At 41.6% G+C, this 15,603-nt stretch overlaps 1 protein-coding gene across 6 annotated transcripts in view; it reads right to left on the bottom strand.

Annotated features, from left to right (window-relative positions):
* Nucleotides 1-12,891: 12,891 nt before the first annotated feature.
* Nucleotides 12,892-15,603, bottom strand: part of enpp2 (ectonucleotide pyrophosphatase/phosphodiesterase 2) — a 61,956-nt gene continuing 59,244 nt past the window's right edge. For 5 of the 6 annotated variants that reach the window (XM_047361139.1, XM_047361140.1, XM_047361141.1 and 2 more), the window contains one exon: nucleotides 12,892-15,495. In XM_047361139.1, the coding sequence (XP_047217095.1) occupies nucleotides 15,325-15,495 (171 nt within the window). In that variant the 3' untranslated portion in view covers nucleotides 12,892-15,324. The remainder of the gene's footprint in view (nucleotides 15,496-15,603) is intronic. The other variant, XR_007037658.1, reaches the window with a different exon arrangement.

The following is a 15,603-nucleotide window of genomic DNA, read 5'->3' as shown; positions in this document are numbered from 1 at the left end:
TGAACACAGAAGTAAAAAGTATTCTTAACTCTGGCAGATCTAGATTTAAAATGACTTTCATTTTATCAAGAAGTAAGTGGGAAACGAAGCAGATATCTATTAAAATATAAGAACGTGGGAAAGGCCCCTACTGTTTGTCCTGTATTTGTAGAGAGATTTAAATTCTGACATTCTGTTTCCACCCGTCACAGCGGAAAGCTGTGGACTAAAAATGTGCCAGATTGGGACAGAAAGATTTAAATGACAAAGATAAAGAACAGTAACTAATCATAATCTCAAGAATATGTAAATTAAAATAATAGATGGGTGGAGTAGAACGGCAATATAGATTCTTGCAGTGTAGAATGAAATAGGAATGTTAGAATGAAGGTATTAGAATAGACACTGTAGGTAGAGATTATGGTGATGGAGGAGGACTTCCAGACTGGATGACTCTGCTCCAAAAATAGATGTCAAAGGAGGGAAGGGGACTACCTCCTGGGTCCGGGGGCTGGTTGCCCTGAGGGGGTACAGGCGCCTGGACCTGGGAGTATAGAGTATGCATGGGGAGTGTGAGTGAGTGTATGACGTCCATTGTTGTTATCCTTATGTTGGGTGTGAGTGATTTTATGTGTATGCATGAGGGAGGGAGTGGGTGATTGTGACTGTGTGCCTGTTTTTTTTTTTTGTTTTTTTTTTTGCAACAGGTTGGGTCTTGAACTGCTCCCTCTCCTGGATCAGCTTCCTCCCCGCCACACCGCCTGCTGGTGGTTGGAGTCTCTGCCCACTGATGTACTTGTGGTTCTCGGTGTCCGCGGCCGGGTGCTTTGGTGTGGGCTGGCTCACTCCCGGTGGCTGCTTGCCGGGGCCTGGGCTCTGTCGGGCCTCTGCTTGGGGGGAGGTGTGTCCCGGGGTCTTGGGCCTTTGGGTCCATGGCTGGATCTGCTCGGGCGTGGACGGCTGCCGGCGGGGCATGTGGGCTCGTCGCAGCGGCTCCCCGGGCCTTCTGCACTGTCGCTGCTGGGTGGTTCCCCTGGGACTCTCCACTGCTCTTCTCTGGGGGGGTTGCGGTAGTCCCGGCGGTGGTTCTCCTCTGGTTCTTGTGCTTTGGGGGGCCTTTAGATGTCTGTGACTCAGTTCTCCTCAGTGTCGGTCCAGGGACCATGGGGCAGGTCCTCACACTCGCTATTGCATATTTTTGTGGAGAAACCTTGTATACAAAAGCGCGTCCACACTCATACTCACAGGTGTTAAGCTTCAGGTGTTGACAGATACACAGATGTTCTATTTTGGGCTGCACCTCTCACTAAGTACATTTTACATTCAGAATTTCCGTGTACTATTTTGTTAAAAAAAAAAAAACAGTTGCAGGTATATAAGCAAGCAGGGTGTAATCTTGTATTCTCTTTATCCTTCTTTCTCTCCTCCACTCTTTCCTCCTTTTCTCCCCTTTTTCCCCATCTCTCTCTTTTTTGAGCTTCATTTTTCCTTTTCATTTCAGTATCCGTGTCCGTAACAATTGAAATATTCCCAAAGAAGTTTATAATAAAGTTTCTTCTATAAATATCAAGCAGAGCTTTAAAGCATTAGCTGTGATGCTTTGCTTGTGAAAGTAAATCTGTTGGGCAATTTCTTGGCACTCAGACAACAATTCTGAGCGATACTCTGCAAGACAGGACACGGTAAAAAAAAAAAAAATAGATGTCGAAGCACCAGTGGAATCATGCAAAAAACTATAAAATGGGTTTCAGTGTTTTAACATCAGTAAAGCTTTTACCACTGATTATTGAGAATATTCTAAATTATTTTATTTTCTACATGCCATTCTCATACAATGTAAATAAAAACGGATTTTACTTACTCCTTATATTTTTAAAGATACCTGCCTTGCTTCCTACCTATGAAAATCAATTTAAATCTTTATGAATAATTTCAGGATTAACTTTATTCACTCTTTATTTTACTACATTTGGGATCTGTTTTACTGTATATGATCCATTCATATGGTCTAACAACAAAAATGTGTTTTTAAAGAATAAAGTAAACAAGTGTTCAGTGATGTACTAAGGAAGGTGTGTTTTTATCAGCGGACAAAAATGATGTCGATCTGGAAAGGATCCCAGATCCGTTTACATGTTGAGAATTTGGTTTATGAGGCGTTAATTGTTTTTATGAATCGAGTTTATTACTGACGTGATCATCTTCTTATTAGGCAAATGCTCTCTGTATATTCAAATAATCACGTCCGAAACCACGTGAGAACAATAAATGCGTCATTTTCTGTTGTAACCTACTATCTGAACGATGAACTAAAGACACTCATCTATCAGTTTTTTCACAATAGTAAAACATGACTACTTCCCCGTCTAGTTGCTTAGTGTTACTCCTCTCGAGTTCAAGGTTCAACATCAATCTTGGGTTTCAACAGACATTTATTGCGGACATGTCTTTACATGTCTTAACGATGCCCCAAAAATGCCATCAGAACTAAGAAAGGAAACATAACCCTACATTAGCTCATGGAAAATATAGAATCTACATAAATAAAAGATACTAATAAAACAATAAAATTGTACTTCATTGGCCGCATCAACTCCAGAGGAATAAAAATGATTAATACTATTTATAGAGTCCCGCCTCCTCAAACTCCCAGATCTGGTAGAATTTCAAACAGCTCAGCTGATGTATAAAGCTAGAAATAAACAACTACCAGAAAATATTCAAAAGCTGTTCACTGATAGAGTGGGGGGTTATGACTATAGGGAAAATCTCAATTTCAGAACCTTGAGGGTTCGAACCACCATGAAGAGAATGTGCATTTCAGTCAGTGGTGTGAAGGTCTGGAATAAACTCCAAAAAGAGCTGAAGCAATGTCCAAGCATGAGTCTGTTTAAAAAAAGACTAAAACTGATGTTTTTCAACATGTATTGGGATGAAGAGGCGAGGTGAATGGTATCTCATCTGAGCACGGTATGTATGTGTGTGTGTGTGTGTGTGTGCGTGTCTGTGTTTCTGCTGTGTGTTTGCATGGGGTGCATGGGGGTGCGGGGCCCTCTTCTTTGCTTCTGGTACTCTGTAGCTGCAGCCTGACGCTGCAGTTGTTGCAGCCTGGCTTCTCTCGCTGCTCCTCGCTCTGTGCCTCGTGGTGGTGGGGGGCAGGTCGGGGTTCAGGGGACTCTTGTGGACGGCTTGGTAGTTCAGGGGGGTCCTGGGGATCTTGTCTGCCACCTTGCGCTATGGGGTGTGGGGTTGGGATTGGTGGGGGGAGCTGGTGGTGGTGGAGCTGTGGTGTTGGATTGTGGCTCTGATGATTTGGGGGGGGGTCTCTAAGTGCCGATATACAAGAATGTGAATGTGGATTTAGGCCTAATGTGTGGTGTGTTTCTGTGAGTGTAGGTATGCATGTGTGCAGTTACATGTACATATGTGGAGGTACATGTTTGTCTGTATGTGTACATATGTATATGTATGTATGTGTGTATATATATATATATGTATGTGTGTATGTGTATGTATGCGTGTGGGTATTTATGCATGTGTATATATGCATGTATGTATGTGTATGTGTATGTATGTATATATGTGTAGATATATATATGTGTATATGTGTGTATATGTATATATATAGATAATTGTGTATATATATTTATTTATTAGTTTTTGGTTTGTGAATTCTGGATCAAAAACACAGATGTTAATTAGGAAGGTTACTCAGTTAATTTAAGTGCAATTAGAGGGAGAAGGGGTATTAAAAATAAGTTTTACTTCTTCATACCCCTTTTCAGACAATTTATATTAATTAATAATCAATGTCAGATCTCAGGTTAAATATACTGACAAGTTTGCTTGTTGGAATATGTTTATTTTATGTTTATTTTACTGGTTGCTATTTGTGTTTAAGTTAATTTAATTTATTTGGAACTGGAAATTTAATTTAATGTTTACCAAACACTTTTTTGTATGGTATTTGGATATTTGTTCGTTTGTTATAAGCATTTCTGAAATTGATTTATTTACCGAAATCATTGTCTGAAATAAATAAAAAAAAAAAATAAAAAGCTTCTTTCCACACACAAAAAATACACTTTTGTCAACTGGGGAAACGTTTTGTGACCAGTCTCTTGTAGGTATGTCAGGTAGAATATTCTGTGTGGCTTCCTTTTGTACACCAGCCAAACTTCCCCCAGTGGGGAACAATGTGTCATCAATGTGTCAACAAAAAATAAGTTCCCCCCATACATTTTAATGTGTTTTTAACCACATAAATGAACTCTTAACTGCATAAATTTGCTGAAAGTTATTATTAAATGTTTCATGTAAAATGCTAATATGTATTTATGGCAATTTTTAACTGAAACTTAAGGATAATGAATTAAATATGAGAGCTGCCCATAACGGCAGCTACATTCCCACCAAATCACTTGTGATTTCTATTATGAACTTATGAGTGGGTCTATTCTGCCTCTAACAATGTGACTGTCTTATGAATAGGTCTAAGTGTACTGGTTTACTGAGTCTCTTTCCATGGCAATCTAATGCAGAGTCACTGATTAACAACTGCACTTTGCGTACACATCCATCTTCACTTGGATACACCGCTGTCACCTTAGCAAGTTTCCAATCCTTTCTAGGTGCCGTGTCATCCTTTATGATCACTATGCCATTGGCTTTAGCATTTCTCTTTGTTTTCTGCCATTTTTGTCTTTGCTGTAGGCCCAACAAATATTCTTTTTTCCATCTGTGCCAGATCTCATTTGCCAGGTATTGAACTCTGAGCAAACTCTTGCGAAGGTATAAGTCCTCCCTTACAAAGTCTCCTGGAGGAGGTAGTATTACGGATGACTTCATGTGTTGTGGATAGGCGTAGCGTGGGATCAAGTGGTGCTATTAGTGATTGTAAATCACCTGTTGTGGCTTGGGTGATTTTAGTGAGTGGGTGATGGGGGAGGTCTACCTTTTTTGTTGACCGCCTTAAGCTAATACGTTTTTTGTCCTTAATCACCGTTTAATCCTACGGATCCATTTTTATGCTGCTTTGGATACTCTTCTACCTTGGATATTGACAATGTCGACAAAATAAAATCATCTTAACTGCATCTTGGATTGCGTTTTGATAAGCTGGCGCGTCAACAAGGATTCCCCCAGTGGGCCCACCACCTGCAGGGGGAACCTTGAGGGACCAGTGCAAAGAGGATTGGGTGGCGGACAAAGGTGGAGACCTCAGCGGCCCGATCCCCGGATGCTTACGCTGGCTCTAGGGACGTGGAATGTCACCTCGCTGGGGGGGAAGGAGCCTGAGCTTGTGCGGGAGGTCGAGCGATATCGACTAGAAATAGTCGGGCTCGCCTCCACACACAGCGTGGGCTCTGGAACCCATCTCCTTGAGAGGGGTTGGACTCTCTTCTACTCTGGAGTGGCCCACGGGGAGAGGCGGCGGGCTGGTGTGGGTTTGCTTGCTGCCCCCCAGCTCAGCCGTCTCGTGTTGGGGTTTACCCCAGTGGATGAGAGGGTCATATCCCTGCGCCTTTGGGTTGGGGAGAGGTCTCTGACTATCATTTCAGCCTACGGGCCGAGTGGTAGTGCAGAGTACCCGGCCTTCTTGGCGTCCCTGTCGGGGGTGCTGGATAGTGCCCCTCCCGGGGACTCCATTATTCTGTTGGGGGACTTCAACGCCCACGTGGGGAACGACAGTGTCACCTGGAGAGGCGTGATCGGGAAGAATGGCCTCCCCGATCTGAATCCGAGTGGTGTTTTGTTATTGGACTTCTGTGCTAGTCACAAATTGTCCATAACGAACACCATGTTCAAACATAAGGGTGTCCATCAGTGCACTTGGCACCAGGACACCCTAGGCAGGAGGTCGATGATCAACTTTGTTGTCGTATCACCAGACCTTCGGCCGCATGTTTTGGACACTCGGGTGAAGAGAGGAGCTGAGCTGTCCACTGATCATCACCTGGTGGTGAGTTGGATCCGCTGGAGGAGGAGAAAGCCGGACAGACTTGACAGGCCCAAGCGCATAGTGAGGGTTTGCTGGGAACGCCTGGCGGAGCCCTCGGCCAGGGATGTATTCAACTCTCACCTCCGAGAGAGCTTCGACCAGATCCCGGGGGATGTTGGAGATATAGAGTCCGAGTGGACCATGTTTTCCGCATCTATTGTTGATGCTGCTGCCCATAGCTGTGGCCGTAAGGTCTGCGGTGCCTGTCGCGGCGGCAATCCCAGAACCCGGTGGTGGACACCGGCAGTAAGGGATGCTGTCAAGCTGAAGAAGGAGTCCTATCGGCTGTGGTAGGCTTGTGGGACTCCTGAGGCGGCTGACGGGTACGGTGAGGCCAAGCGTGCTGTGGCCCGGGCTGTGGCAGAGGCAAAAACACGGGCCTGGGAGGAGTTTGGTGAGGCCATGGAGAAGGACTACCGGTTGGCCTCGAAGCGATTCTGGCAAACCATCCGGCACCTCAGGAGGGGGAAGCAGTGCTTCGCCAACACTATTTACAGTGGGGGTACGGAGCTGCTGACCTTGACTGAGGACATTATCGGGTGGTGGAAGGAGTACTTCGAGGATCTCCTCAATCCTGACATCACGCATTCCCTGGTGGAAACAGAGGGGTGGATGAGATCCGCCCTGAGTACCTCAAATCTCTGCATGTTGTGGGGCTGTCATGGGTGACACGCCTCTTCAACATTGCGTGGTGGTTGGGGACAGTGCCTCTGGACTGGCACACTGAGGTGGTGGTCACCCTTTATAAGAAGGGTGACCAGAGGGTGTGTTCCAACTACAGAGGGATCACACTCCTCAGCCTCCCTGGTAAGGCCTATGCCAAGGTATTGGAGAGGAGAGTCGGGCCGATAGTCGAACCTCGGCTTCAGGAGGAGCAGTGTGGTTTTTGTCCTGGCTGTGGAACACTGGACCAGCTCTGTATCCTCTACAGGGTACTTGAGGGTTCATGGGAGTTTGCCCAACTGGTCCACATGTGTTTTGTGGACCCGGAGAAAGCATTCGACTGTGTCCCTCGTGATGCCCTGTTGGGGGGTGCTCCAGGAGTATGGAATCGGGGGCCCTTTATTAGGGGCCATTCAGTCCCTGTACAAGCGGAGCAGGAGTTTGGTCCGCATTGCCGGCACTAAGTCAGACCTGTTCCCGGTGCATGTTGGACTCCAGGGCTGCCCTTTGTCACCGATCCAGTTCATAACTTTTATGGACAGGACTTCTAGATGCAGCCAAGGGCCAGAGGAGGTCTGGTTTGGGGACCAGTGGATTTTGTCTTTTCTTTTTGCAGATGACGTGGTCCTGCTGGCCACCTCTAGCCAAGACCTACAGCATGCGCTGGGGCGATTCGCAGCCGAGTGTGAAGAAGCTGGGATGAAGATCAGCTCCTTCAAGTCAGATATCTCACATATCCATCCTACCATATGTAGGATGGATATGTGAGAAGTTTAGTCACCATGTTCTCAGTGAGAGGGGTAAGTGAAGAAAATGATGCAGCAGGACTTTTGCATGCTGAGAGTGGCACTCCTGATTAGGGATTCTTTGAGTGTGAACAGTTTGGTAAACTGTTTGCTTGTAGGTGCTACTTTGAGGCAAATGTGTCTGCCATAAGGTAAATAGTAGCTGGCAGACGCAAAGGGGTTGAGTTTTAAAGGTGGAAAATACAAGTCCTTCTCAAAATATTAGCATATTGTGATAAAGTTCATTATAGCCAAAGCTATTACCAAGAAGGTAGAGGTGTGGACAGAAAATTATGTGGAGGAATTGAAAGGAGCCCTACAGAGCACAAACTGGGACATCTATAATGATTTGGAAGACCTTAACGAGAGGGTAAAGTGATCTCTCTAATTTCATTTTCAATTAGCTTTTAATTCATAGTAGCATTTTAAAGGTTGCCAGTATGGTAGTGACTGGAGTTGTGGTCAAAATGTATAATTTGACAAAACCAATGTACACAGGTAAAATTATTGAAAATAGTCAAGAATGGTCTTTAAGAAGTCCTGATTAGACTTACATTTGATGCCATTTGATAATAAAAAAATTATATTTGTTTATTTTGGAGTTATTTCAATATAGATAATCTAGGGTGGTCTTGACAAGAAATGCATATTTATGGGAACCCTGGCTATACAAAACACTTGTATTATTAACTGATGGGACCGACCAATTTCAAGATGTTCTGTGGTTTCTGCTGCAACCTGCAATATTAAACTATTGGAGTTATATTTAGGTTGGCTACATTGCAAGTTAAGTATAGAAACAAGAGAGAAAAGCACTAAAATCATGCCAAAACACAAGGCACTTAGCACAAAGGTGCAGGGAACATAGAGGAAAGCAAAGGAAAAAATGAAAAAACAATCTTGGTGTTATGATTTGTAGATGTTTGAGTTTTGTTTTGGGTCTTGCCTCTCTTGTTTTCTATGCCCCCCTTATGGCGCATATTAGTTCTATTAGTTCTGTAATAAATTCCCTTTGGTTTTATTGTGTCTTTGTATCTCTGTTTAGTTGTAATCATGTTAAGTTTCCACTCTCAGCCACTGCCACCTGCTTTATGTCAATCAGTCACACTGTTCACATGGCACCTGTGCCATGCTCTCTATATATTCTTCTGTTCTTTACATGATATCTCTGCCTTATGTTTATATGTATATTTGTTTCATATTAAAAGTTATTTATTTTTATTAAAATTTTATTTAACAAGAAAAAAAGAAGGCAGCAGCACACGTTATAGTGGACGAGACAAACAACAAGAACAAAAGCAAACATTAAAAGTGCGAGCACTTTAACAATGCAGGAGTTATTGCTACAGTAGGAATACAAAATTTGAAAAACAGTAATAATTTAAGATTTAAAACACAGGCACTAATCCAAGTATTTCTGTTGATGGTTTGTTGAGATACAACGGAAAGCTTTCATTGAAACAATATCTGACAGTTTCATTTCAGACTGGAGACACTCACCTTTCTAACAAGGCATTACTTGCCTTTCTAGCACTTTCTCTGGTGATGTAATTTGCTTGCACATTACAGTCTGCTGGTTGCTGTCCGCCTGCTGCTAGCTTGCGCGGTGCTCTGTTAACTTCCAGTTATATTTGCAACTGTACATTTTGATGATACACAGGGTAAATGTCATAACCAAAGGCTATGTCACATGCAGAAGGACTCCTACAATGAAAAATAGCACTTTTATTTGACCAGATTCCCTTTTATTTCCTTTTTACAAGGTGGAAAACACATTTTGGAAAGTTTTGGCACACTTTGCCTAACTGCCATTTCTGCCTGGCACATTGGCCTCTAAAGCTGTTGTGGAACATATATGCTTCAACTTATTAAGTCCAAATTAGCTGCAGTTATAGTAAAGATGTGGATGAATGCCACCTGGAGGTTCTCCTAGGAATTCCAAATGATTTTTGTTTTGCTATGTTCATTTAGAAAAAACATTTGGCAAGGCTGAAAAATGTTCAGACAGTAACAGTTACAATAGTGGTACCACTGGAAAAATATTCATTTATGTCTTACCTTTACACAGGTACCAAAGGTTTGCATGCAGGCCTTATAACTGTGGAGCTATACTCGATTTATTTAAGGTATGTTAATTTGGAGATGACATTTTTAACATTAACTTAGAAAGAAAGTTCCCAATCTATAATTAATTCCAGGCACTGGGAGCTTCTGGGAAACTGCATCCAAACCTAGAACTGTGGTCTCCCCTCCTGCAGAGCTGTCTGGATAAAATCATGAAAACTAGAAAATGATGCATACTCTACTAAGCTAGGTTTACATGAAAAGACAGTCTTAGGGAAATGTGTATTTTTTTTATGTACAAGGAAAAGTAGAAGTCCTCTGATCATGAGTACTACATTAAAATATTTTTTCCAGTTCCAGTTTATTATTAACACCTACATTAATGTAGAATGTCGAAAATCTCTGGAAAAGAATAATACATCTTATATTCTGGTACTTCCGGTTATACATACAGTACAGACCAAAGGTTTGGACACACCTTTTCATTCAAAGAGTTGTCTTTATTTTTATGACTATGAATATTGTAGTTTCACACTGAAGGCATCAAGATTATGAATTAACACATGTGGAATTATATACTGAACAAAAAAGTGTGAAACAACTGAAAATATGTCTTATATTCTAGGTTCTTCAAAGTAGCCACCTTTTGCTTTGATTACTGCTCCGCACACTCTTGGCATTCTGTTGATGAGCTTCAAGAGGTAGTCACCTGAAATGGTTTTCACTTCACAGGTGTGCCCTATTGGGTTTAATAAGTGGGATTTCAAGCCTTATAAATGGGGTTGGGACCATCAGTTGTGTTGTGCAGGATGTGGATACAATACACAGCTGATAGTCCTACTGAATAGACTGTTAGAATTTGTATTATGACAAGAAAAAAGCAGCTAAGTAAAGAAAAACGAGTGGCCATCATTACTTTAAGAAATGAAGGTCAGTGAGTCCGAAACAATTGGGAAAACTTTAAAAGTGTCCCCAAGTGCAGTCGCAAAAACAATCAAGCGCTACAATGAAACTGGCTCACATGAGGACCGCCCGAGGAAAGGAAGACCAAGAGTCAACTCTGCTGCGGACGATAAGTTCATCTGAGTCACCAGCCTCAGAAATCGCAGGTTAACAGCAGCTCAGATTAGAGAACAGGTTAATGCCACACAGAGTTCTAGCAGCAGACACATCTCTAGAACAACTGCTAAGAGGAGACTGTGTGAATCAGGCCTTCATGGTAAAATGGCTGCTAGGAAACCACTGATGAGGACAGGCAACAAGCAGAAGAGACTTGTTTGGGCTAAAGAACACAAGGAATGGACATTAGACCAGTGGAAATCTGTGCTTTGGTCTGATGAGTCCAAGTTTGAGATCTTTGGTTCCAACCACCGTGTCTTTGTGCGGCGCAGAAGAGGTGAACGGATGGACTCTACATGAAGAATGGAGGAGGAGGTGTGGGGGTGCTTTGCTGGTAACACTGTTGGGGATTTATTCAAAATTGAAGGCATACTGAACCAGCATGGCTACCACATTTCAGGTGACTACCTCTTGAAGCTCATCAACAGAATGCCAAGAGTGTGCGGAGCAGTAATCAAAGCAAAAGGTGGCTACTTTGAAGAACCTAGAATATAAGACATATTTTCAGTTGTTTCACACTTTTTTGTTCAGTATATAATTCCACATTTGTTAATTCATAGTTCTGATGCCTTCAGTGTGAAGCTACAATATTCATAGTCATGAAAATAAAGAAAACTCTTTGAATGAGAAGGTGTGTCCAAACTTTTGGTCTGTACTGTACATAACTTTTTATATACACTTTCAGCCACCACAACAGATAACAGGTAGCGGGAAATCCCAGAGTGATCAAGCTGTGTTTACAAGAGAATCCCACTCTAACCCTCTGGTTAGTTTACCTTAGCAGCCATACCAGCCTGTAAGCAGAGCTGAAAGCACATTTCAAAGTAGGCTCATTCTTGATGAACTGACTGCACAGATTAAGTTTTAAAGGCTATTTTCTCACTTCAAAACATCTTAGAACTACTTTTTTTTTTGACAAATTAATGGTTTCAAAATGAAAAATTTGTACACTTTCCTTCCCCATTGCTGCTGCTGGTGGTGCAATGCCTTGGTGCACAAAACCGCAACCCTTTAACAATCCCAGGAAATCTGGTAAGACCTATTTCAGAGTAGGATATTTTACCCATGAAAGTGAGGGTCCAGTAAAGAGAAATATTTGCTTTCAAAAGTCCAGGGCTTTCCACAGGCAATGGAAAAGGGGCTTTTATAGTGCACTCTTACAGGGAGGGTATATCTCCACAGACATTTGGTGACCATAAACAAGCCCATTTGGCATATGTTTACTGCAACTTAGGCCTGGGGAAGTAACATAAACATTCCAGTCTGTGTTCTCCAGCGGGTGAGGCATTTTTCCACTAGGACTACATATAGACATCATCAACTATCTGGGAATACAATTTCTATGTATCATTATTGCCCCCTATTGGTCACATAACTATTAGCCAAATCAATCAGACAGCAAGTATTTAATGTAATTTAATCTTTATTTAACCAGATGAGTTATGAAAAACAGATTCTTATTTACATTAACGACCAGCAAGTGAACCACAAGTTTTACTTTCAAGCCTCTTGGATATCGAGGCTAGTGAAGCATCAGCATAGTTTAGAAGGAGATAGTAATGGCATTACTGGGTCATTGCTGTGATATTTAAGTTACATTTGATTTGATTCTGTGTCAGTGGCATCCCTATGCAGGCATTGTTTGTGTTAGCTGTGGCATTCATGTTGCAGAAAGTTTCATCATCTCCAAAGAACCTGTTGCAACCTGGCTTGTGCGGTGACAAACTGTGTGCTACAGTACAAAACTGGATGTAAGGTAATGTGGAAAACATCTTCCCAATGCTATTATGTGTTCCTATGCCACTGAAAACAATAGGCACCTTGTGTAATAACTCCAGAGATAGTGGACATTGGTGGGAAGCTCTGGGTGTACAGGAGACAGACAGTAAAATGATGGGAAAGGAGAAATTAAACAAAGTGGAAACCTATAAGTTGTCTGGTGGACACCATGACCTGCTACTTATTTCTGTTACTGCCAACCAAACTGCTCATTCCCCTCTGACATCAACGAGGCATTTTCATCCATACAAGCTCACTCACAGAATATATATATATTTTTCACACCAGTCTCTTTAAGCCTGACATATGGTTGTGTGTGAAAATCTCAGATCAGTAGGTTCTGAAATGCCCATGACACATTCAAAGTAACTTAAATCCCCTTTCTTCCCCATTTTTATGCTCAGGTTGGACTTTGACAAGTAGTCTTCACCACGTTTAGATGTTTAATTGCATTGGCCAATGAGTGTGCAGTTTATTACTGTAGAAAGCAGACATGTTACATCTTGTTCACCATATATACTGAAAACATTTATTTCTGAGAAAACACATACATAACACATAAATAACTATTCTCATAGCTGGTGATTTTGGCTTAAACACATTCATTATAATAAACATAAATGTTACTGTGCACAAACCAAAGTCACAACACACACACACACATACAAGTCAAATATCCACAGACCAACATGTTATATCTATCACAGCCTGCACACACACTCACAAACAGATATATCAGCACCATTCCACATTAAAAAGTATAGGAGTCATTATAAAGGGTGGGATACAGATCAAGTTTATTGGATAACCTCAAGCCAGACTGAGTCCATGTTGACCTGTTGAAATGTTAAACCCTGATAAAGTGAGAGATCGATCTGTAGCTGGAACAGATCTCACAGCTTCTAAGGAAACTCTATTGCCCTCAAGTTTGAGTGTGTGCAAGGTGGTCAGCCTGGTGACCTGCACAGGGTGTACCTCACTTATCACACACTTATCCCTGGACATAGGCTCCTCTCTGCAGAACTGAAGAAGGTAATTAGAATATTAATGTACAGCTACATTTATGAAAGAAATGACTGTGACTGTATGGTAGAGCCTGAACTAATACAGCCAGCTAATGAATATAAAAATGCCTGGCGTCGCGAATATTATAAAAAGCCACTAGTTTACCATTTGTTTGATACTCTTTAGAGGTTGGTCATTTGAATGTGCTAAATTTGACCTGTGTTAATACTGTGTATGTTCTTAAAATAACCTGTATTACAGTGCTGTAAAAAAAGGCCCTCAACCAGGTTCTTCTATATTTGCTTTTATTGTCACGTTTAAATGTTTCAGATCATCAAGCTAATGTTAATATCAGACAAAGATAGCCTGTAAATACAAAAAACTCTTTTCAAACGGTAGTTTTATTTATTAAGGGTAGAAAAATATCCAAACCAACCTGGCCATATGTGGAAAGACTTATTAACCCCGTTGTTAAATCATGAATTAACCTCAGTTAATTCAGTTTTTTTGTAAATTAGAGTTCAGATTCACGAGCCACATAAAGACCTGATTCCAGTCTGACCTGTACAATCAATACATACCTTAAAAAGAACCTGTCTAACAACATGAAGTAGGTTAAAAGATCTCAAACAGCAACACATCATGCTCCAATCTAAAGAAATTCAAGATTTCTAAGGCTTTAAGACTCCAGAGAACCACAGTGACAACCATTATCCACAGATGGAGAAAACATGGAACAATGGAGAATCTTCCAAGACTACCAAAACTACTTTGAGCTTAACAACTCATCCATGAGGTCATAGAGGAACTCAAAAGAACATCAAATGCTCTATAGTTAGGGAAAAAAAAACATCTTGATGATCTCTAAGACTTTTGGAAAAATCTTCTTGGGACTGATGAGACAAAAGATGACCTTTCTGGAAGGTGAGCGTCTCGTTGCATCTGATGTAAAACGAATACAGAACAAAAACATAATATAATATACCTACAGTCAAACATGGTGGTAGAGCTATGGTCTGAGGCTTCTTTGCTGCCTTAGGACCTTAAACAAGTGTAGGTTTTGATGTGAACTAGACAAGCTATGGACTTATATTGAACTGAAATGCTGTTGCACTAAAAGCCGTTCATGCTGGAAAACCCTCCAATGTATCTGAATTAAAACAATTATGTAAAGCAGAGTGGGCAGAAATTCATCCACAGTGATGGAAAAACATCACCAGTTATCATGCACACTTAGTGGAGATATCAGTTAGATATATTTTATTCAAGTAGGACCAGATTTGCTTAAGATAGAGTTTTACTTGAATAAATTATATCATAATTTGAAAATGGCTATTTTTATTTACTCAGAATACATTTGTTGGATATTAACATTTGTTAAATGTTCTGAAACAATTAATCCATACCTGGTGCTGCTGCAGGGGGAATTCTTTGGAAACCAACTTTGGCTTATGGGTGCAAGGGCAACAAAGTGTGAAGGTGTAACCGAATAGCTGTTAAGGAGCCACTTCAGTCCAAAAATATGATTATTATATCTGTCAAACTGTGATAACTCTATTGTTTTTGTAGCTTACAGAGAAAATGAGAACAAATTGTGTTTTTCGAGTACGCTGTTTGTAATAAGGTGCCAAGAGAATTTAAAGTTGTATTTCTGCAACTCTAGAAAGTTATCAAGGGAACTGAAAAGAAACTTCTGGCTTCCAAAGGAAAGGTGAGATCAGGGATGACTGAAGACTTTTGCACAGTTTTGGAACAGTTCTATATCCCTGCGGGAAGCTCAGTGGTGTTAAGGCTGTATGAAAACAGATGGAGATGAAAGCAAATGCTCAGTGCAGAGCCACTGGTGCTGGTCAGTGTGACGCAGGAGACTGAATGTCTTCATGATGCCACATTCATTAACCACAGTTGGACAAAGAGAGTCAGCAGAGGTCAGATCTCGCTCTCATAAGTGTGCATGTACGTTTTTAAAGAGAGGATTTCAGTATAGCTCCGGCTGGTTCTTCTGTACAGGTCCAGGCCAGTGAGGATCTCCACGTCTCTGACCCGAGCTGTGTGCATCTTCATGAGGTCCTCCACCCAGCGAGACTCATCCTCAGAGCTCTGTGGGAGTGGGTCAGACACATGAAGTCAGTAAAGGATGTCATGTCTGCTCCTCCCAGACCAACTATGGGGATTAAAATACTGCGTAGAAAATGTTGCAATTCATAC

This window comes from Girardinichthys multiradiatus, chromosome 3 (assembly GCF_021462225.1).
Source record: "Girardinichthys multiradiatus isolate DD_20200921_A chromosome 3, DD_fGirMul_XY1, whole genome shotgun sequence".
In the NCBI taxonomy this organism is placed as follows: domain Eukaryota; kingdom Metazoa; phylum Chordata; class Actinopteri; order Cyprinodontiformes; family Goodeidae; genus Girardinichthys; species Girardinichthys multiradiatus.
The sequence above is the reverse complement of the archived record's forward strand: the minus strand, read 5'-3'. Positions and strand labels throughout refer to the sequence as shown.